Below are 22992 nucleotides of genomic sequence, written 5' to 3'. Positions count from 1 at the left end.
ATTATTCTTTTGCCATTTCGTCCTGTTCTTTGGGACTAATTCTTCCCTACTCCTTGGATAAAATGTAAGGAAAGTCCCATCACTTTTATGGTTACTCTTTGGTAACAAAAGGTCTTATCATGTTTGGTTACTTTCATACACACAAACAGTCTACATTCAGTGATTAATATGTCCAGCCTAATAAAATAAAATGCTCCCTTCTCCAGCTTGGGTCTTCTTTGGTCTGGATGCCTGCCTCTGACTCAAAATTGACTCCTCCAGACTGAATTGTGTGGAAGAAAGAGGCGTGAAGGGTAACAATTCTCATTTGATGTATAAGGATGGGCCATGTGAACTTGCTAATATTTGTCCTACAAAAAATGGCAATTTAATATGGTTCAATGTAATACTGTTGTCCTCTGCATCAGACCTCTCTGGGCTGAGCAGGCATTTAAAACTAACATATATCCTTCTTATAACTCATTTCTGTGTTCCTAGGAGCACCCTTAAATTGCTGGGAGGTCTTTCATCCAGAGCACCTTGAGTGCTTTTGAATCTGTCTCCTCCAAATGTCAGCGCATAATTTCATCTTCAGCTCCTGGGCATCTAGATCACATACCTCCAGCTTCCCTCTTCTGAGAGCTTGCCTTATTCCTACTAAGGCTGTTTTGATCCGGATAGAAAATAGTCCCATGCTGACTTGCTCTTTTTGCATATCTAGTTGAGGGAAAATGCTCATGCTCTCTCTGATCCTCAACACTCAGGAGATGCAAACCACCCACAGCATATCACACTCTCAGCTTCACTGTCAGTACCAATATTATGCCCTTTAGAGTTTCCAGGTATGTCAAGAGCTTGCTCACTGACAGCTTGAGGATGCTCCCAGGGACACATACCCAGCAGTCTGGATTGTCTATGGAAGCTCCTTTCCCTAGGCTTGAAGCTAGGGTCAACCAACTCCACCCGATGCCCCAGGGTGGGGTGTGTACCACTCCTAGCTCATTGAAAGCTCTCTCATGAAATTCCTTTCTAATTTTATTTTTATCTTTACCTTTCCACCTTGGTGACGGGTTAAGAGTTACAAAACCAGTTTTTGGAAACTTCCTTTGCAAGTCCTGCATGGTAATCTTTAACCTGTGGAATGTGGATATAGTTGACATCTGTTGTCTCGGGGGCCAGAGGCAAAAGTGAATCTGAAATAGTTCCCTTTTAACCTCCCACTAAGTGCAGATTTATCAAATTCAATGCCTTTCTTAATATTTAAGTAAAAGGTACATCCAGACACTGGAGTGTGGAGAGCACTGCTAAAGCGAACTACTAGGAAATTGAAATGATCATAAATGAACATAAGGTCCAAACAGAAATAGTCCAACCAGCACCTTAGTTTTGTTTCTGGCATTGCTTTTACCTCCAGAAGCAAGAGTTGAAAGAAACTGACCTGCTTTAAAATATGTTTTTAATGGTCATGTAATATGCTATATTTCTTCAAATTTGTTAAAAATGGAAACTTTTCAAGAGTTGAATGGCATCATGGTTAGGGAAGAAAAATTCTGTAACTGGAATAGATGGTTTTAGTAATTCACATGTCTCCAATTTGTACTCTAGTCATAGCACACTTCTTAAAAGTCTGGTAAAAATAATGTGTTTTCTCTTTCCCCCTTCATTTGACTAATTTCTGTAACATACACCCGCGTAATGAATTACTGACTCAGGGACAAGAGGTAGAGAAATTACAGAGATTGCTAGGAATATCTACTGATTCTTAATTTCTACTTCTGCTTTAGAAGTTGTTTAGAAAATCTAATCAAGCCAAGCTTACATCCAGTAGAAACAGAGAGTGAATACATGTACTTCAGAGCCGGTTTTTAAAAGAGAGCTTTCCCCATGGAACAGTGACCATATTGGGGAAAGAAGAGCTCAGAAGACATGAGTTATGCCTTCTGCTGCCTGGGAGGTGTTTGCTTAGAGGACACGTTGCTCAAGTATTTGAGCCTTCCCGTTAGCCTTTTCCCAGTTGTTGGCAGAGTGAATGAGCATAAACTGTATTTGATGAGCTACAATTAACACAAATACTCATTTTTAAGCAGATTTTTTTTTTTAAACTGAAGGAAAATGGTTTAATAAGAGAAACTTGTACTTTCTATGAAAGGACTAGAGTTTTTTTGCTCCATGTTTTTAGTAAAGTTTAGTCAAATTTAGTTTAGTTCAGCTAGAACTAACATAGAACAGTTTAGAAATACATTTTATTCCTTTTTTTAAACTAGAGATTAGCAAACCTTGGCAGAAAAACCAAATGCAGCCTGACACCGATTTTGTAAATAAAGATTTATTGGAACATAGCGGTGTTTGTTTGTTTAAAAGTTGGCTACATTTGCACTGCAACAGCATTTTTGAGTGGTTGTGACAGAGACCATATGGCCTGCAAAACCTAAAATATTTACTGTCCTGCTCTTTACAGGAAAAGTTTGCAGATCCCTGTTCCAGATTAATGAAAGTACTCAGTATCAGTGTTTTTGTGGTTACATATGGCATAAATGGCTATTAATTCTCTGAATTATTATTAATTTTAAATATGTCAGTATCTTCTGTACTTGATTATTTTGTAAAAATAACTGAATTAATTCTGAAAATTGGTATGGCCTGATTGCCCTTTGGAGAATATGTTGGACATTACAAAACTCATTTCTGCTTTTCAAATCCTGTGGACAGTAAAATAATTTATTTGTTGATTTGCATTTTACCACTTACAAGCTTCTTTGGAAGACATTGTGTAGTACAAAGCAGGCTGTCAGCACTCACTTACCAAATGCTTTCTGGATTTTTTGGAACAATTAAAAATGTCAGTGCTTTTCTTTTTTTTTATTTTATTTTATTGCATTTTATTGCATTTTAGGTTTCGGGGTACATGTGATGAACATGCAAGATTGTTGCATAGGTACACACATGGCAGTGTGGTTTGCTGCCTTCCGTCCCCTCACCTGTATCTGTCATTTCTCCCCATGCTATCTCTTCCCACCTCCCCACCCCTCCGTCCCTCCCCCATTTCCCCCCAACGGACCCCAGTGTGTAGTGCTCCCCTCCCTGTGTCCATGTGTTCTCATTGTTCAGCACCCGCCTATGAGTGAGAATATACGGTGTTTGATTTTCTGCTCTTGTGTCAGTTTGCTGAGAATGATGGTTTCCAGGTTCATCCATGTCCCTACAAAGGACGTGAACTCATCCTTTTTGATGGCTGCGTAATATTCCATGGTGTATATGTACCACATTTTCCCTATCCAGTCTATCATCGTTGGGCATTTGGGTTGGATCCAGGTCTTTGCTATTGTAAACAGTGCTGCAATGAACATTCGTGTGCACGTGTCCTTGTAGTAGAATGATTTATAATCCTTTGGATATATACCCAGTAATGGGATTGCTGGGTCAAATGGGATTTCTATTTTTAGGTCCTTGAGGAATCGCCACACTGTCTTCCACAATGGTTGAACTAATTTACATTCCCACCAACAGTGTAGAAGTGTTCCTATTTCTCCACATCCTCTCCAGCATCTGTTGTTTCCCGATTTTTTAATGATCGCCATTCTGACTGGTGTGAGATGGTATCTCAATGTGGTTTTGATTTGCATTTCTCTGATGACCAGTGATGATGAGCATTTTTTCATATGTTTTTTGGCCTCCCGTATGTCTTCTTTTCTTCCTTCGTGTTCTTCAGTTTTCTGTGATGGCTGGATGGTTCCACTGCTTGGCATTCATGTTCCTTCCAAGTAAAGCGCAGAGACTTAAGGTTACCCTATGGGTCATTTGCCTCATCAGGGTAGTTTGATCCTTCTCAAGAGAAGTTTAGTTTAATGTGTTGTAGGAGATGCTGCCTGATAACTGAGGCTGTTCTGTTGAGCACTGTAAGAACCAGACTGGGGACAAGAATTGATTTGTTTATTCATTTATACTTATGTTTATTCAACAAATGTTGAATACATGCTTTACTAGGTGCTGTGCTCTCAAGGATTTCATAGTCTCTTACAAGAGATGGACACAAGGCAAATAATTATCATATATTGTGTTAGGTAAGATGATTGAGTTATGGGCAGGATATTATAGGAGAGAAGGGGCATCTAACTCACCATGGGGAGAGGGAAATCTTGAAAGAGGCTAAATCCGGAATAATAAATCCAGGACATCCTGTCAGAAATTCAGGTGTAGATGTCTGTCAGGTGGATTTGAGTCTCAATCTGGGTTAGAGATAAGGATTTAGGGGTCTTTATTCTAGAAACGGCAGTTGAAACCCTGAGAGCTGATGAGAGCCTGAAGAGTGGGAAGAGGGCTCAGCATGGAAAGGCCAACAGTTAAAGATCAGAAAGAGATGCATAAAGGAAACAAGGAAGAGGTCACGGAGATATTTAAGAGAACCAAGAGAACAAAAAGCAAGAGTGCTTAGAGACTGAATGAAGGGAAGGAGATAGTCAATGGAAAGATGGAAAATCCAGGATTGATCAGGGACTGGCAATGTAGGAGGCCGAGGAGAGATGGAATTCATTTCAAAAATAATCTAATGTGACTACTTATGTGTTAAACAAATAATGGCCTAGAACTTAGTTTTAGGCTGTTGTTTAAAGTAGGCCCAAATAAATAGGTTGATTTCCTATATTTGTAAAAGTCCATAATTTTAATTTAATCAAACATATTTATTCAGCACTTATTTTGTATTAGGTGCTATGAGAGTTTTGCACCCCAAGGGATAAACTATGAGGGATACAAAAATGATCACAAAGTGAAGTAGTGATATTTAAGCTAAGCTCTGGGAAATGGAGAGGAATGGAAGTACATGTAAGTCAAGAATAGAATAGGCAAGAGTTAGAGCAAAAGCACAGTGCGTGAAACTCCAGGGCAGCTGTCAGTCTTGGACTTTTGTTCTTGACTATGTCTGTCTCCACCACTGGACTCTCTAATGCCGAGGACTGTAATTCATAGAGTCTCACATGGTGTCTTACATGGTGTATAATGTTTGCTATATGAATGAAACTTGATGAACAGAAACATTGTAATTGTTACTTATTCCGTAGCCTTGCCTGTGCTGGCCTCAGTAATAAAGCAAAAACTAACTTAAAGACTAGCATTTCTGTGTTCATCAGTAAAATAGGTAATAGGTAAATTATCTTCTTGTTTTGATGTTTGAGAATGACACATTAGAACTTATAAATAAATCAAGTATATGTAATTTGTAATGTTACTATATGACGTAAAAACAATTTGAGATAGAAGTCACAAATATGAAGTTCCTTAAGACTTTGATCAAAACAACACAATTTCTTTGAGATTAAAAAAAAATTTTTTTTATTTTTCAACAACAGCTAACCAAAGATGGAATCTTCTTTACATAATAATATTGAAGTCAGTTTATACATGATTTATTTGTTAGCATGTTAATGGTTATATTTGTTTTATATTTTGAAGTGAACTATAGCCTTCTTTTAGGATTAAAAAATAACCTCTTGGTGTACAGATGCTTTAGATTAACCAAGGGCAGTTGTTAAAAAAGCTAATATTTTATAGCTGCTTCTCTGTGTTTGATTTGATAAATTTGGGAATTAAATTTACAGTACAAATTTCATTAGTGGAATTACGTAGTCAATTTGGAGAGGTTCATTTAATGTGCTACCTTGATTTAGAATGAACATTTAGAAATATGAAGAGTTGACTGGGCATGGTGTCTAACGCCTGTAATACTAGAACTTTGGGAGGCCGAGGTGGGCAGATTGCTTGCACTCAGGAGTTTGAGACCAGCCTGGGCAAAAGAGACATGGCAAACATGGCAAAACCTCGTCTCTACTAAAAATACAAAACAAAAAAACAAAAAATTAGCCAGGTATGGTGGCTCATGCCTGTAGTCCCAGAGAGTTGGTGGCCTGAGGCAGGAGAATCGCTTGAGCCCAGGAGGTTGAGGCTGCAGTGAGCTGTGTTTGTGCCACTGCACTCCAGCCTGGGTGACAAAGTGATACCCTGTCTCAAAAAACAAAAGAAACAAAAAAAGAAGCAATGTGAAGAGTTAGATAAATGATACAATAATAGCCCATGTTTTCTTGTTGCTTGTCAAAAAGGAAATAACAGTATGTATTATAACCACACAGGATGTATTGATTTAAGGATTACAGTAGAAAATAATTCCAGGAATTGGAAAGTGAAGGATGTTACTCTATGAAGATTTTGTATCCTTAATTATTTATAAGTATTTGAGTTATGTGTGACTTCATTTTCTCCATGATTTTTTGATAATGGTATCCAAAACAAATCTGAAGTTATTTGTTAGTTTGACCTGTGTTATCCTTGCTTCATAAATTCCTGAATTATCTATTTTAATCTGATTCTTATTTCACAAATGATGGAAGTCAGATTAAGCAGTTTGTTTAAATGACCTGCAATGAGTTATAGAGATAGGTCACCTTTCTATGCTAACGAGTTGGCAAGAAAAATTCATGAAATTTTACAGGCTTCCTGTTGCAGTTGACCACAAATACACTTCTATAAATGAAAATAAACAGGTTTGTTCATTGCATCATTATAAATGTAATTTTAAGATTAATTTTCTAAATCGTTTTTTCCAAGTAAGCAAGCAAGAAAAATAAATAAGAACTCATATATTTTCTTGTCTTTTTTTCCCCTGCCCAATAGGACCAGACATATTATCAATCATTTCAGGTTTCAGAATATGGTAAGAGTTCCTCAATTTATTTTGGAAGAAAAAATATTTGTTACTTTCTGGAGAGACTAGAGAAATGTTTAAGGGATGTGTTATTTGAAGTAAAAACCCCAATGGAGTTAAAATTCTGGTGTTTTTTTAATAGGCTTTAACATATTTTTTTCTTCTGTAAAAATTCTAAAATCTCATTATATAGAAAAAAGTCAAAAAATATCACCTATATTTGTATTATGCTAGTCTTTTTCTTATGCACAACACAATCTATTTTTCTACTTTGTCATGATCATAAAATATTTTAAATGTGCTTAAAAATACTTAAATTCTCTTCCACAGTTTTCATTTGTTTGGCTTTGGTAAAGACAGTCTGTTGAACTCAGGTAAATCGTCTTCTTGCAGGTGCCATACTTATAATATCATAGTTAGAAATCCGTAGATTAAAACATGGGACTCACCTATTTTGTTGGTGAATGGAGAGGAATGAGAGATGAGAGTGAAAGCATAGGATCTTAGTATTAGCTATAATTTGAATAGTTATTTTGAGGTTACACATGCAGTTTTTTGTTTGATTTGAGCTTCTCTTTGAGATTGGGTTTTATTTAGGCAGTAGAAATGATAATATCCAGGTAGTAGTACCTCCGGCTCTGTGGGCCATGTATCTCTATCATTACTACTCAGCTTTGCCTTGGTAGCAGCAGCTAAAGATACTATGTACATGAATGTTTCTGTGCTGCAATAAACCTTATTTTATGGGCATGAAAATTTGAATTTCATATAATTTTCATATGTCATGAATATTATTCTTCTTTTGATCTTTTCCAACCAGTTAAATATTGTAAAATATGTTCTTAGTTCGTGCTGGTCGTAGTTTACTGAACTCTGATCTGTATCTATGCTCCCCAGTATGGGGGCCACTTGCCATGTGTGGCAGTTAAGCACTTCAGATATGGCTAGTCCAAATGGAGACACCAGATGTTAAAGACTTAGTATAAGAAACAAGAAAGAGGGCCGGGCGCGGTGGCTCAAGCCTGTAATCCCAGCACTTTGGGAGGCCGAGGCGGGTGGATCACGAGGTCAAGAGATCGAGACCATCCTGGTCAACATGGTGAAACCCCGTCTCTACTAAAAATACAAAAAGTTAGCTGGGCATGGTGGCACGTGCCTGTAATCCCAGCTCCTCAGGAGGCTGAGGCAGGAGAATTGCCTGAACCCAGGAGGCAGAGGTTGTGGTGAGCCGAGATCGCGCCATTGCACTCCAGCCTGGGTAACAAGAACGAAACTCCGTCTCAAAAAAAAAAAAAAAGAACAAGAAAGAAAAATAGTTCGTTAATTACCATTTGTTATTTTGATTATTTGTTGAAATAATAATATTTTAGATATATGGGGTTAAATAAAATATAGAAATTAATTTCATCTGCTTATTTTTACTTTTAAAATTTGGGTACTAGAAATGAACAATTACACACATGGCTCACATTTTATTTCTTTTAGACAGCCCTGATCTAGAAGAATAAATCACAGGGGACCAACATTTTATAGGCTATCTTTATATCCCATTGTGGTGATATGCTGGGTGGTTGTATGTTGTTGAATAAGGTATAGTGGAGGTGGGGAATTGATTACAAACCTATAATGTTTGAGGAAGAGGTGTTTTGATTTCCTTGGTGGTGGGGGTTGGTGGGGTCAAGTTGGCTCACATGACTTTTTTGGTCTCCCTGTCCTAGACTGGTCTAGAGTCTAGGAGTGTCTTGGCACATTCAGGGCCATTAGCCTTGACTGGAGCTGAAGGTCTGCCCTATATTGTTGCCCCTTTGAGTATTTTGATACTTCTCTTATGTTAATTGAATGGTGAGGTGCCTTGTTATGAGAGTGACCTGTTTCTTTGGTCAGAGAACTATAGAAAAAAAGTTTTATGGACACATTTTTTACTCTGGTAGAGTGCTTTATATCAATTAAAGTATTAATACTTTCAAAATAGTTTATACCTTAATTATTATTATTATTTTTTGAGATGGAGTCTCACTGTGTTGCTCAGGCCAGAGCGCAGAGGCACAATCTTGGATCAATGCAACCTCTGCCTCCTGGGTTCAAGTGATTCTCCTGCCTCAGGCTCCCAAGTAGCTGGGATTACAGGTGTGTGCCACCATGCCCAGCTAAGTTTTATATGTTTAGTAGAGACAGGGTTTCACCATGTTGGCCAGGCTAGTCTTGAACTCCTGACCTCAGGTGATCCACCTGCTTCAACCTTCTAGAGTGCTAGGAGGCATGAGTCTCTGCTCCCAGCCTCATAACTTAATTATATAAAGCTAACCAAACTAGGGATTTCTAGTTTTGGGTAAAATAAAGGGCTTTTCATCTGTGTTAACATGTATTTGGATTCTAATGAATTTAAGTTAAAATAGTACAAATTATTAACTCCTTCAGAACAATTTTATTTTTCATTTTGTTCAGTGGAAGATGATAATGAAGTAGATTTTTTTAAAAGATTTATCCTTGCTTTTCTTTTCCAGTATTACCCAAGTTCGATGTGGCTTTGCAGACACCGTTATATTGTTCTATGAATTCTAAGCATTTGAATGGTACCATCACGGCAAAGTAAGTGTCATTTTTCTTTTGCTATGATTCGAAACCATTGTCAAACTGTATGACTAAAAGCTGATTATATACTCCAGAATATTAGGGCAATTTTTGCTTATTAAAATACCTTAGTGGACAGGAAACAACTATTTATAATAAATAATTAAGCGTGGGACAGATCTCTGCATCCATTGCTCTGCTTCTAAGCTGACCCAGTCCTAAAATATTTCCCATAGACTAGTGTCTGTCTTAGACTTATTAAGGGATTTACATTATAGATAGCACTTGGTTTTTTTTTTTTTTTTTTTAGATTACATGGAATTGAGGTAACTTATCTTTTCTTAAATTCTATTTTTTTCCATTGATAATGGAGGTAGAGCTCTTGAGGGAGAGAATTGGTTGCCTTATTGCAATTAACAAATGAGTAAATAATCCACATTTATCCTTTACATCATGTGGACACAGAGACTTCCAACCCACCTTACGGAGCAGGTCTATGGTGTCTGTCATGATTTTGACTCACTAGCTTGAACAACACATAGCATTTTGTTTTGCTGAGGCAAAAAGCATTGTCAGAGTTCCAGACTAATGGTTCTCCGGAGTGCAGGCTGGGATTGCCCTCAAGTAATTCAAGGACTGGTCTCTTGTGGCTTTTATTTTTTATGTGTCAGTATCTGTGCTTTGGTTTCTGAAATATACTTAGTTTCAGAATTTACTTCTAAAAGCTAATAAAAGCTGGACCTCACTCTGCCATCTTCTCACTATATCCCTCGCCGGCTGAGGGTTTGTGGCCATGGCATGTCAAAGGATGGGCAGCAGAGAATCTCCTGGCAGAAGCATCTCCATAGACCAAAATGTTCTGAGGACTTCTATTTTAGACTTCAGCAAAATAATTATAGGAAGCCTATGTAACATAAAGGCAAAAGTGTGTCTACAATTTGTATCAAGTTAGATTTCAACTAAAAGTTAACTTCCAATATGCATTTGGGTTTCGTGAATGGATTAATGGTTTAGACAATGCATAAATGTCTGCATTTCCCATAATTATCATACAGTACTCGATCTTAGCTGAAGGTTAAGCATTCTGAGTTTTATTTTGAGTTCTTTGACTAATGCTTATAAAAGTTAGTGGGTACAAATCCACACAGACGTTGTGTGCGGACCTGCCCAGTCCCTGTCCACATGGGTTGGGCTGAGTCTGGCTATCCTCTTTCGTTCTGTTTTTGGTTTTCAGAAGTGTGCCAGGGATTTAATACACTAAGTTAAAACAGTGGTTGTAAAACTTTGGTAGCTCTCCAGAAAAAGTTACATGTCATTTTAGGGGATGACGGGTTTCCCTGAAGCCTTACTATCGACACTCTCCTCCCTAGCCCGGTGGGAGCACTTGTTTCATCACGGTTCTCATGGTTGAGCCTTTTTGAGACACTAATGGTTGATAATAACATGACAATTGTGATGGCCTCATGACATTTCTTTAGTGTTCACTGTGCTGTATTATTGTCATTTTTCTTAGTATGTGCATCAGTTGAGGTTCAACCAGGGAAGGAGAGCCAGTGGTAGATTTATATATTCCAGGGTGGCGCAGATCTTCTGTGTGATTTGGAGGAATGGCCACCATGTGGGTGAGGCGTCTCTCCCCAGAGGGCTGTGAGTAAATGATGAGCATCATATCTTCGCCCTAGCTGTCCTGAGTTCTGGGCCTACCAGTACAGAACCAAGAGAGTCTGTTGTTGCCTCCAGGGTGTAGAATCAGACTGAAAAGATCATTTACAAGTTTGCAACAGATTTAAGAAAGCTCTTTGACCAGCAGGAGATCTTTTATCAGTCTATACAACTTGGCGTATAAATACTGGCATATACTATTCTATAAATAGTGTCCCAGAAAAGGTAGGCCCTCCTCATCATCCTTACTGTGTCTGTCATGATGAAAGCAACATCTCTTTTTCCTTCAGAAGCAAATTCCTCCACTTGGGTCTTGGACACTGTCTCCTGAATCAAGAGAATCAAAATCCTGCTTCCTCTTTTACCTGTGTCTCAATTTCTTCCATTTGGTATCTTTAACCTTTTGTTCTTTGGTAGGATCTTCACTCTGTGTTTAGTCATTTGTGTTATTAAAAGAAACAAACCCTTGCTTAACTTCCATGCCTCCTTCCAGCTGCTGCCTTATCTCACCTCATCTCCACAGCCAGTTAGAATTTCATTTCCACGTCTTCATATTCTGTTCATTCTTCATTCACCTGCAATCAGCCTGTGACCTTCACCATGCCATTGAATTTGCTTTCACCATGATTACAGAGACATCTTGCTTAATCTTGTGTGTAGATTTTAAGGTTTTTTTTTTTTTTTTTTTTTTTTTTTTTTTACAACTTTTTCTTTGCAGATTATGACATTGTTGTCCACTCTCATTTCTTTTCCAGTTTTCCTTCTTTCTCTTTGAGACTCTTGCAGGTAACTCCCTCTGTCCATCTTTTAAAAGTTCTTGTTTCAAGGCTGGTGCAGTGGCTCATTCCTGCAATCCCAGTGCTTTGAGAGGCCGAGGTGAGAGGATCACTTGAGGCCAGGACTTTGATACCAGCCTGGGCAACATAGTGAGACCTGTCTCTACAAAAAAATAAAAAAAATTAGCTGAGTGTGGTGGTGGACATCTGTGGTCCAAGCTACTCGTAAGGCTGAGGCAGAAAGATCACTTGAGGCTGCAGGAGCTATGATTGTGCCACTGCACTCCAGCCTGGGCAACAAAGCAAGACCCAATTTCTTTTTTTCTTTTTCTGAAAAAAATAATAAGAAAAGTTCTTTCTTAGAGCTCTCCTTTGGTTCTCTTCTTTCTCTATACATTACTCAGATTTTTTTCCTCCATGCCTAGGTCTTCTGCTACTGTTTTTAACTGATGATATCACATCTCCAGCTGCACATGTCTTTCTTGGGGTTCAGACACTGCTATGTCACTGCCTGCTAGACATTTCTCACAGGCGCTTTTATTTATTTATTTCCCTCCTCCTCCTCCTCCTTCTACTTTTTTTTCTTCCCTCTTCTTCCTTCTTCTCCATCCCCTCCTCCTGCTTCTTCTTTCTTCCTTCATCCCTCCCCTCCTCCTCCTCCTCTTTCCCTTTTTTGGTAGGTCCCTGTAGAAGATCCCACAGGTACTTTTAAAGCAAACAAATAATCTTTCCCCAAACCTGATTGTTCTCTTATATCTCTTTTGGTAGACTGTACCACCTTCGGGTTAGCTTCCCATCAGCTGTGCTCTCCTTGTTCCCTCCATCCCCATAGCCAGTCACCATCCACAGCTTTTGATTCTAGCTCCTTACTCTCTCTCAAATCCTTCCATTTTTCTCCACAGCCACTTCCTTGATTCATGCCATCATCATCTCTCCCTCCTCACCTACTGTTGCAGTTTCTTAAATGTTTTTCCTGACTCAGGCTTTATTCTTCCAATCTTTTCTTGGCATGGTATCAAGTTTCTTGTTTCTCTTACTGAAAGGCAAATTTGATTTTATCACTCTTTTTGCGTGAAAACTTTCAGACTATTGCCTTGAGAGTGAAGTTCGGATTCTTTAGTTTATCTTGCAGGGCTCTTTTCTGGATTCATGTCTTTTGAAACATTCCACCTTCCTCTACTCCAGCCCATTCTGTACTGACGCACACTCTCCTCTCAAATTTTACTTTAGCTTCTAAAAATGCAAAACACTTTTTTCTGACCAGCAGGCCATTACATAGGCAATTTCAGGGCTTACTACTCGCCCCCAATGCTTTCTATGCCCCTCATAACACTAATCACACAGTGCTGCTGCTTGCTCGTCTACCTTGGTACCCTACTACAGGATCAGCCATGGAGTTGGTATCTAATATATACCTACTGAAAGAAAAAATAGGCCAGGCACAGTGGCTCATGCCTGTAATATCAGCACTTTGGGATGTTAAGGAGGGTGAATCATTTGGGGTCAGGAGTTTGAGGCCAGCCTGGCCAACATGGCAAAACCCCATCTCTACTAAAAACACAAAAATTAGCCAGGTCTGGTGGCACACTCCCAGATATTCACGAAGGTAAGGCATGAGAATTGCTTGAACCTGGGAGGCGGAAGTTACAGTGAGCCAAGATTGCACCATTGCACTCTAGCCTGGGTGATAGAGACTCTGTCTCAAAAAACAAAAAAAAAAGGAAAAAGAAAGAACAAATAGATAAGCAACACGACCCTTAAGATTTCAGCTCTAAGCTGTATATAGCACAGCAAAGGTCTCCAAAGCAAACCAAAAGCCTAGTATTTGGAGTTCTGTGGATATAGGAAAAAAGAAATTCAGTTTATCTTATTTTCTCATTCAACAATCAACACAGAAGACTTCTGTGACCTCTGGTCATGAAGAAGTGGGTAAGGATTTCTCCCCATTGGGTGTCCTCTAGTTCAATTCAAATCTGACACTATCTACTGGGACACAGCATCAGATCATAGATCACTTGCTCCAAGACTGTCCCCACTTCAGATGCCACTCATAAGTAGTAGGTTGTCACCTATACTTCTGATTGATTGGCTGCAAATCAGAGTTCCCACTAGCTTCTCTTTGGGTTTGACTCATTGCTGGAGCTGCTCACAGAACTCAGGAAAACAATACTAGCTTATTGCAAAGCATATTATGATGGATAGAGATGAAGAGCCGGAAGAGATGCGTAGGGTGAGCCATGTGGGAAGCGACACGGAGCTTCCATGCTCTCTCTCAGCTCTGCACCCTGCCCTCTAGGAACCTCCATGTTTTCAGCTCTCTGGAAGTTCTCCAAAACCTGTCCTTTCGGGTTTTTATTTTATGTTTTCTTTTCCTTTTTCTTTTTTTTTTTTCATTTACCACTCATCAGAAGGCAAGGTATTGCTTTATAAGCTTTTTGTCCTTTTTTGTGCTATGGCTGCTTTCAGAGAAAAAAAATTCCTTGTTTTGTTAATGAAATCATCCTAGAATATTTTGATTTGCTTTTTATTTTATTTTTTTTTTAAGTGATGAAGTCTCACTCTCTTGCAGGCTGGAGTGCAGTGGTGCAGTCATAGCTTACTGCATTCCCAAACTTCTGGGCTCAAGCAATCTTCTCACCTCAGCCTCCCAGGTGGCCAGGGCTATAGGTGCGAGCCACCAGGCCTGGCTAACTTTTTGTCCTTTATAACGATGAGGTCTTGTCATTTTCCCCAGCCTGGTCTTGAATTCCTGGCCTCACACAATCCTCCTGCCTTGGTCTCCTCAAGTGCTGGGACAACAGGCATGCTCCACCACTCCCGGCCTGATTTGCTTTTTAAAAATTAGTCAAGCTTTTATTTTCTGAATGATTAACTTACCCCAAATGCTTCCAGGTTCTATTAGGACAATAATTGTATCTTTGTTTCACAATTATTATAGCCAGCTTGCTGTTTGGAAAACTAAATCTGCTTCACATTGAAGTCAAAATTAAAAATTTTTGTGTCTGAGAGTACTTTAAATTATATTTGGGTTTTAAAGATCCATATACTATCATGTGAGGTAACTCAGTTAAGATACAATATCCTGGCATTCTAATTTTGCTTTTATTTAATCTTTAGCATGATACAAGTAGGGTCAGGTTTCGAAGACTCTGGAATGGGTGAATTTGATATTATGGTTGCTAACTAGGGATTTCACTAACTTTACTGTTTTTGTTTGGAAGTATGCTGCATTTGAAGGTGGATTTTATTATTTTTTTCTTCTTAGTTTGGAAAATGCTATATTTTAAGTTGAGTTGATCCAGATGAGGGGCTGTTTCTGTGTTCAGTTAATGGATTCAGGAAGCAGCAGTTTATTGCTGTGATTTATAGACTGCAGAGCGAAATTGACTTCCATCTCTGGCTCACATTTCACAATAGAGATAGAGACAACCCAGGAAATGCATTTTAAAAAGGCTTTCTGGCAGTAAAATGTATTCCCTTTTCTTCACATGAAGAGACTTTCCTATCATGAGAGAGGATAAAATTAATACACAGAAAAGTAGAAGAGAATGATGTTTGACTCAAAAAGCTATGTTTGGGCCGGGCACACTGGCTCGTGCCTATAATCCCAGCACTTTGGGAGGCCAAGGTGGGTGGATCACTTGAAGTCAGAGGTTTAGACGAGCCTGGCCAATATGGTGAAACTCCATTTCTACCAAAAATACAAACATTAGCTGGGTGTGGTGGCAGACACCTGTAATCCCAGCTACTCAGGAGGCTGAGGCAGAAGAATCACTTGAACCTGGGAGGCAGAGGTTGCAGTGAGCCAGGATTGGGCCATTGCACTCTAGCCTGGGCAACAGAGTAAGACTCTGTCTCAAAAAAAAAAAAAAAAAAACAAACAAAAAAACAAAAAAAAAACCCACAGAATTTTCTGGGCCTGGTGGTGTGTGCTTGTCATCCCAGCTACTCGGGAGGCTGAGGCAGGAGAATATCTTGAACCCCGGAGGTGGAGGTTGCAGTGAGCTGAGATCACACCACTGCATTCAGCCTGGGTGACAGAGTGAGACTCTGTCTCAAACACGCACACACACATACACACACACACACTGAAACGAAACAAAAAACCAAGTTTGGTACTATGGATTTAAAAAATTATTCTTGCCGGGCGTGGTGGCTCATGCCTGTAATCTCAGCATCCCAGCACTTTGGGAGGCCGAGGCGGGTGGATCACGAGGTCAAGAGATCGAGACCATCCTGGTCAACATGGTGAAATCCCATTTCTACTAAAAATACAAAAAATTAGCTGGGCATGGTGGCACGTGCCTGTAATCCCAGCTACTCAGGAGGCTGAGGCAGGAGAATTGCCTGAACCCAGGAGGCGGAGGTTGTGGTGAGCCGAGATCACGCCATTGCCCTCCAGCCTGGGTAACAAGAGCGAAACTCCGTCTCAAAAAAAAAAAAAAAAATGATTCTTATTTTAAATTTTTCTGCAAAAAATCCATTTTTGACAGCCATGAGCACATTTGGTGTTCCAGAATCTATGGTCTAATAAACCTTCCTGGCTAATATCAGAACATGCAGGAATAGAACATGGTGATTGCAATTTCAGCTGAAATTTAAAAATCTTCTAAAGCTGCAAAGTTTCCTGGGAATGCAGTTAATGGGCTAATCCAGATTTCTAGGAGTGAAGGATTTACATAATATTTAAAAAATCTTTGGACAGAAAACTGTCACTCCCAATTATGATCAGGTTTTCTTCTGGAGTCTTTCAGATGATCAGAGGTTGGGCAGAGTGTGTGTTAAGAACTGTTTTAAGGTACTATAGTTAAAAGTCTTCCCATTTTGGAAACTTAATTTCAAGGATCACCATTTGTTTTTTATTTATTTAATTTTTTTGAGACAGAGTCTCATTCTGTTGCCCAAGCTGGAGTGCAGTGGCACGATCTCGGCTTACTGCAGCATCTGCTCCTATTTTTAAGCAGTTCCCTGCTTCAGTCTTCCGAGTAGCTGGGAATATAAGCCACCTGCCACCAGACCCAGCTAGTTTTTGTATTTTTAGGAGTGACGGGGTTTCATCGTCTTGGCCAGGCTGGTCTTGAACTCCAGACCTTGTGATCCTCCTGCCTCAACCTCCCAAAGTGTTGGGATTACAGGTGTGAGCCACTGCGTCTGGCCCAATGTAATTTTTTAAAATGTTGGATTGCTAAAATGTATGCCATTAAAAGTAGTATTTTTATTGTGTTCTGACAATATGAAGTTGATATGTAAAAAAGACTATGTTTATAATTATTCAGGTATACATATGGGAAGCCAGTGAAAGGAGACGTAACACTTACGTTTTTACCTTTATCCTTTTGGGGAGAGAAGAAAATTATTACAAAAACATTTAAGGTAACTTTTGCAGATATTTTATGTCTTGTAATGGCGAAAAATATATGTAGTTTTTCTAGAAATAAGATTTAGTACTGAATTAACCAAAAGTTAAGTGTAAGAAAATCAAGAGCTTTCCAGCATTGAATAAGCGAGAATTTACCCAATTTATAGTGATTAAAATGGTACCAGAGCTATCATATTGTTGTGACTTAGTCTTCGTGTTATTTCTAAAATTTGAATTGCTAAAATGAAAAATAATACTGAACTTTTAAACAAAACAGATAAATGGATCGGCAAACTTCTCTTTTAATGATGAAGAGATGAAAAATGTGATGGATTTTTCAAATGGACTTTCTGAACACATAGATCTATCTTCTCCTGGACCGGTAGAAATTTTAGCCACAGTAACAGAATCACTTACAGGTTTGTAGACTTTAAAGTGAAGGTAAACTATTTATGTGACACTACTTCATCATCTTTCTTATTGTGACTGGCACTTTCATTTGGGAGCATATTGACTTTCTAAGGATGCTATTTAATGTTGAAATTGTTATGACTGTTAGTCCGACTTGCAGGATGATTTTATAATGGGGGACTTTATTTTCTATGAAAGTCTCTACTTCAACCACATGTGATTACCCTTCGTAATTTTTTTCCATTTCTATTCTTTCCCCCTGAAAACTACATGGAAAGGTTTAGATTTTCAGCTGGCCACTTTCTTTTTAAAATCGCTGAAATCTCAGCTGCTCCTAGACAGTCATAAGAAAATAAGGTTTACTTTCTTGGACCTTTCTGTTACTATTTCAGTAGCTTTAAGCAATCCCTGAAAGAGCAAAAGACTGTTCTTTCATTGGCCCTAATTTGCTGCTAGTGTACATGTCATAGCGGTACAATGGTAGCAATGGTGCTTAGAAGGGATCCACAGAGAACATAATAGAACTGTGTGATACTCTTAGTGTCAAAGCCAATACGGGAATGAGGCGTATGTGCCCTGATATTTTAAACCATTTTGGTAGTAGGTTAGGTGGAGAAATTTGGTGGATAGAAGCTTTTGGTGAACCATTACTTTTGCTTTCTAAGTTGTGTAATTTCCAAAAAAGGTATCTCAAGAAATGCAAGCGCTAATGTGTTCTTCAAGCAACATGATTACATTATTGAATTTTTTGATTATACTACTGTCTTGAAGCCATCTCTCAACTTCACAGCCACTGTAAGTTGGTATATTTATTTCCAGTCCATAGCAGCAAGTTCAGCGTAATGAAATAGGATGGGAAATAATATTTTCAGTGCTTTTCTAAAAATTTAAGCCAAAAAGTATATAACTTTGTCTCTTTAGATATGTGGGGCATGTAGATTTGTTTCCAAATGACTTTTTTGTTTCTAAAAAATTAGTTTGCAACAATAAAAATATTTTTTGAAAATGTATTTTTTTTTTACAAGCAATTTATGTTAGATGTGGATTGCTACACTGAAGCCTTTATTATTTAATTGAAAGAATTAGATGGTAGTCAAAAATTTCAATTTCAATTTGGTTTTGATAATGATTGATTTTAGTTCTAGCAAAGATGTTACATTAAAAAAATTATCAGCAGATCTCATTTTTATTTTTATTTTTTAGATAATGTTGAATTATCACATTAATTGCTTGAATTTTGGCAATGAGCAAGGCATGGTGCTGGGCAGGGCTGTGGAGCTAAGAAGGACTTAGTCCCTACCCTTGAGGTCACAGTTTTTGTGATGGTGACAGGAAAACATATACACAACTATAACTCATTGTAGATTAAGATTGTAGATTAAGATTAGTGTTACTAATTAATTTCTGTAGGGATTTAAAACAGGGGCTGGCAAACTTTTTCTGCAAAGGGCTAGATAGTAGATATTTTCAGCTTTGTGGCCATGTGGTCTTCGTCACAGATACTCAGCTTTGCCAGTGTAGTGTGAAAGCAGCCATAGCTAATTTATACATAAGGAAGAGTGGAATATACTCCAGCAAAACTTCATTTACAAACATACTGGATTGGCCTATCAGCTTGCAGTAGTTGGCTGACCTCTGATTTAAAGAGAGAAGGGGTCACTTGCTGAACGGGTCAGTAAAAGTTTCAGGTAGTTTCTGATTTCAATGATCTTAAAAATTTAGATAGTTTGAAAAGGTAAGTTAAAAAAAATTGAGGCTGCAAATGGAAATTTCTGAATGAGGTGGGTGAAACCATGGGAGCTCAGGGAGGGAGAGCTGGCTGTGAGATAGGCATGGGGGTTTCTATGGGATGCTTTATGGAAGAGGATGCTCTAAACTGTTTTTTTCAAAAACTAGTTGGGTTTTAAATGCTTGGGCATGGGAGTGGGAGGTGGGGAGCAAGATAAGTGGGATAAGAAGGTGAGCTCTGGCTGGCAAGTTCAGGGTGCACTCAGGTAGTGTTTGAGGGAGACTGCTCAGACTGTGTGCAGGAGGATGGCAGTAGCACGGGGGTGAGCGGATGGGCAGCCTTGTGGTGGTGGCTATGGGAGTGGAGAAGATGGAAGAGAGAAGATAGGACTTGGTGTTCATTGGATTTTGTGGGTAGGGAGAGGGAGGGAAAATCCAGAAATGTAAAGTCTTACAGAATCGTGATGTCAGCAAAAACAGGAAAATGATGTGGTTGCCATTTTACATGTGTGAATTTGAGGTGACTAGGATATCCAAGTAGAAATTTCCCGCAGGTAATTGGAGGTGTTGGGCAAGAGCTCCAGAGCAAGGTGAGGCTAGGAATTTTGGATTTAGGGTACAATCACAGAGATAGCAAGCTAAGCCATAGGACTGCTGAGACCTTGGAGGAAGAGAGAACACCTGTCCAAAATTCCCATGTTTAGAAAGAGGAAGGGGAAACTGAAAAGGACACTGAGAGGATGCAGAAGAGAGGTAGGAAGTCAGGGGGTTGTTTTGGAGCTGTGGAAGGTAAGGGAATCTGTAATATTAACAAGGGAGTAATCAGTGATGTTGGATGCCTCCCAGAGAGAGGCCACTGAATCTGGATATTATAGTGCTACCAATAATTTTTGAGAGTTCAGTTTCATGAGAATACTTCAGATGGCAACTGTATTCAATTGTACTTAAATCCTTTGCATTTTTAAGATGTTTTGTTTTGACCATTAGGTGAAGGTAACCCGTGCTGATGGCAACCAACTGACTCTTGAAGAAAGAAGAAATAATGTAGTCATAACAGTGACACAGGCAAACTATACTGAGAACTGGGGCAGATCTAACAATGGAAATCAGAAAATGGAAGCTGTTCAGAAGATAAATTATACTGTCCCCCAAAATGGAATTTTTAAGATTGAATTCCCAATCCTGGAGGATTCCAGTGAGCTACAGTTGAAGGTGCCATCTGTTTCCCATTATTGTGTCACTGCAACATTGTTACAGTTGTAATCTTGTGGTAGGCACTCAACCTGTCAGACGTGAAAGTGCATAGGAAGCGGATACATGTTTCTATTTAAAAAAATGGGGAGAGTGTTAAAGTAATATAATGACAGTGGCTGAATGTTACACTAAACTTTTCCTTGTAAGTTCATTTTGAAGAGCACAGTAAAATTAGCAATGTGAAGACATGATGGAGAAATTCCTCAAACCCCTAGTCTAGGGTTTGAGGTCAATCAATTGATTTTTTTTTTTTTTGCAGGAACTGAAATGAAAGAGGAACATATATATATGTGTGTGTGTGTGTGTGTGTGTGTGTGTGTGTATATATATACATATATATATATACACACACACACACACACACACACACACACATATATATATATATATATATACACACATATATATATCCTGTGTTTTAAAACTATCAGTTTCTTCACAGTATAAGCCATAAAATGATGAAAATCAAATGTTGTGAATGTATTTTTCTCACATAAAAAAAGGTGAAAATGAATTTAGTCTTTACTAATTGTTCAGCAGGTAGTGTCTTTTCTCAAAGTGTTACTAAGGGTGAATATTTACAGCTCCCTTTTCTTTTGTTATAGGCCTATTTTCTTGGTAGTAAAAGTAGCATGGCAGTTCATAGTCTGTTTAAGTCTCCTAGTAAGACATACATCCAACTAAAAACAAGAGATGAAAATATAAAGGTAATGCTTACAACTCACTTGATAATTACAATACAATCAGACTCTTGCTTTTGACATGTACATATTAATTAAAGTTTTTTTTTTTCTAGGTGGGATTGCCTTTTGAGTTGGTGGTTAGTGGCAACAAGCAATTGAAGGAGTTAAGCTATATGGTAATCTCTTACAGAAAACCTAAATTAATGATCTACTGTAGAATCATCTATTTTTTCATTTTTAAGTTCAGGGGTACATGTGCAGGTTTGTTATATAGCTAAACTCACGTCATGGGGTTTTGCTGTACAGATTATTTCATCACCCAGGTATTAAGCCTAGTACTCATTAGTTTTTTTTCCTGATCCTCTCCCTCTTAACCTCCACCCTTCCATAGGCCCCAGTGTCTGTTGTTCCCCTCTGCGTGTCCATGTGTTCTCATCATTTAGCTCCCACTTACAATTGAGAACATGTGGTATATGGTTTTCTGTTCTTGACTTAATTTGCTAAGGATAATGACCTCCAGCTTCATCCATGTTCCTGCAAAGGACATGATCTTATTCTTTTTTATAGTTGTATAGTATTCCATCATGTATATGTACCACGTTTTCTTTATCCAGTCTACCTTTGATGGGCATTTAGGTTGAGAATCATCTTAAATCGTGTCTGCCTTATATCCACACTAAATATTAATTTTTATAACCCAGCCTAATACCTTTTTAGCTTGTCTTTTTTATATTGCAATCAAATAAAAAACCTTTTTAATTTTTTCACCTATATTTGCATTTCCCATTTAAAATAATTAAATTTTATATTTAAATTTTAAATTTCTATTTGATAAGCAATACATATTCATTGTAGAAAATTATGAAATATAAGAAAAACAAAAAAGAAAATAAAAACTGCTATCGATGACCATGTAATTTTGCTAATACAACTTTCCCAATAGTGCCCTGTATTTCTTCCAATCAAAATTAGATTCTTAACTGTGAAGTTACTGTTGCTCCAATCAGTATTACTTTAATCATAATGTTCTGTTTCTCAGTGTATGCTCTCTGTGTTTGTCAGTGAGGTTTTCCTGCATTCAAAAAGACTCTGAAGCTAACTTAAGTCAAGAATTTGTGTGTATGCATACAATTATGATTAATGTAGCTTCATTTGAGATCTTACTAGGGTTAGCAATAAATTAAACCCATCTACTATTCTTTTCAGGTAGTATCCAGGGGACAGTTGGTGGCTGTAGGCAAACAAAATTCAACAGTCTTCTCTTTAACACCAGAAAATTCTTGGACTCCAAAAGCCTGTATCATTGTGTATTATGTTGAAGATGATGGGGAAATTATAAATGATGTTCTAAAAATTCCTGTTCAGCTTGTTTTTAAAAATAAGGTAAGATTTAAAGTAATGATGTTTAAAAGAAAACTTTATATTAGTGAAGTCTGAGAAATGTAATATTTCTTCAGAAAAGTATCATTAAACCAAATTGGTTAGAAATTTTTATTATTCCATTTCTAGAACTGTGGTTAAACATTTTAATATTTAGCACTACATATATATTTTCACATGTGGAGTTATTGGGTATTGGTAGTCTATTTGTAAGATTTGGTTCTGGTCTTTAAGATTTTAACTCAGATCATGAAGCCATTTCAGAATTTTTCAAATGGTTGAATAAATGTTGCTCAGGGCTGAAATTCCAGCGGTAGCATAGTGTTGATGTGGTGTTGATATTACAGTGATATAAAGGGTGTAGGAAGGAGGTAGGCCCTCTAGGATAATATGTAGAAGCACAGCTGGACTTTCACTGTCTATTTAATTAGCTGGACATTATCCCAGGGCAACTTTTCAATAAGCTTGATTACTTTGCATGTGAAGATCTGTGTG

At 38.1% G+C, this 22992-nt stretch overlaps 1 protein-coding gene across 1 annotated transcript in view; it reads left to right on the top strand.

Annotated features, from left to right (window-relative positions):
• Positions 1 to 22992, top strand: part of CD109 (CD109 molecule) — a 147053-nt gene that overhangs the window by 62173 nt on the left and 61888 nt on the right. The window contains exons 6-14 of the mRNA XM_003926323.4: positions 6643 to 6682; positions 9178 to 9262; positions 16959 to 17055; positions 17319 to 17460; positions 18138 to 18247; positions 20168 to 20392; positions 21040 to 21141; positions 21231 to 21293; positions 22324 to 22500. Coding sequence (XP_003926372.3) covers positions 6643 to 6682; positions 9178 to 9262; positions 16959 to 17055; positions 17319 to 17460; positions 18138 to 18247; positions 20168 to 20392; positions 21040 to 21141; positions 21231 to 21293; positions 22324 to 22500 — 1041 coding nt within the window. The remainder of the gene's footprint in view (positions 1 to 6642; positions 6683 to 9177; positions 9263 to 16958; positions 17056 to 17318; positions 17461 to 18137; positions 18248 to 20167; positions 20393 to 21039; positions 21142 to 21230; positions 21294 to 22323; positions 22501 to 22992) is intronic.

The sequence above is a fragment of the Saimiri boliviensis genome, chromosome 4 (assembly GCF_048565385.1).
Source record: "Saimiri boliviensis isolate mSaiBol1 chromosome 4, mSaiBol1.pri, whole genome shotgun sequence".
NCBI classification, from domain to species: domain Eukaryota; kingdom Metazoa; phylum Chordata; class Mammalia; order Primates; family Cebidae; genus Saimiri; species Saimiri boliviensis.
This window is presented reverse-complemented; position numbering and strand designations above follow the sequence as displayed.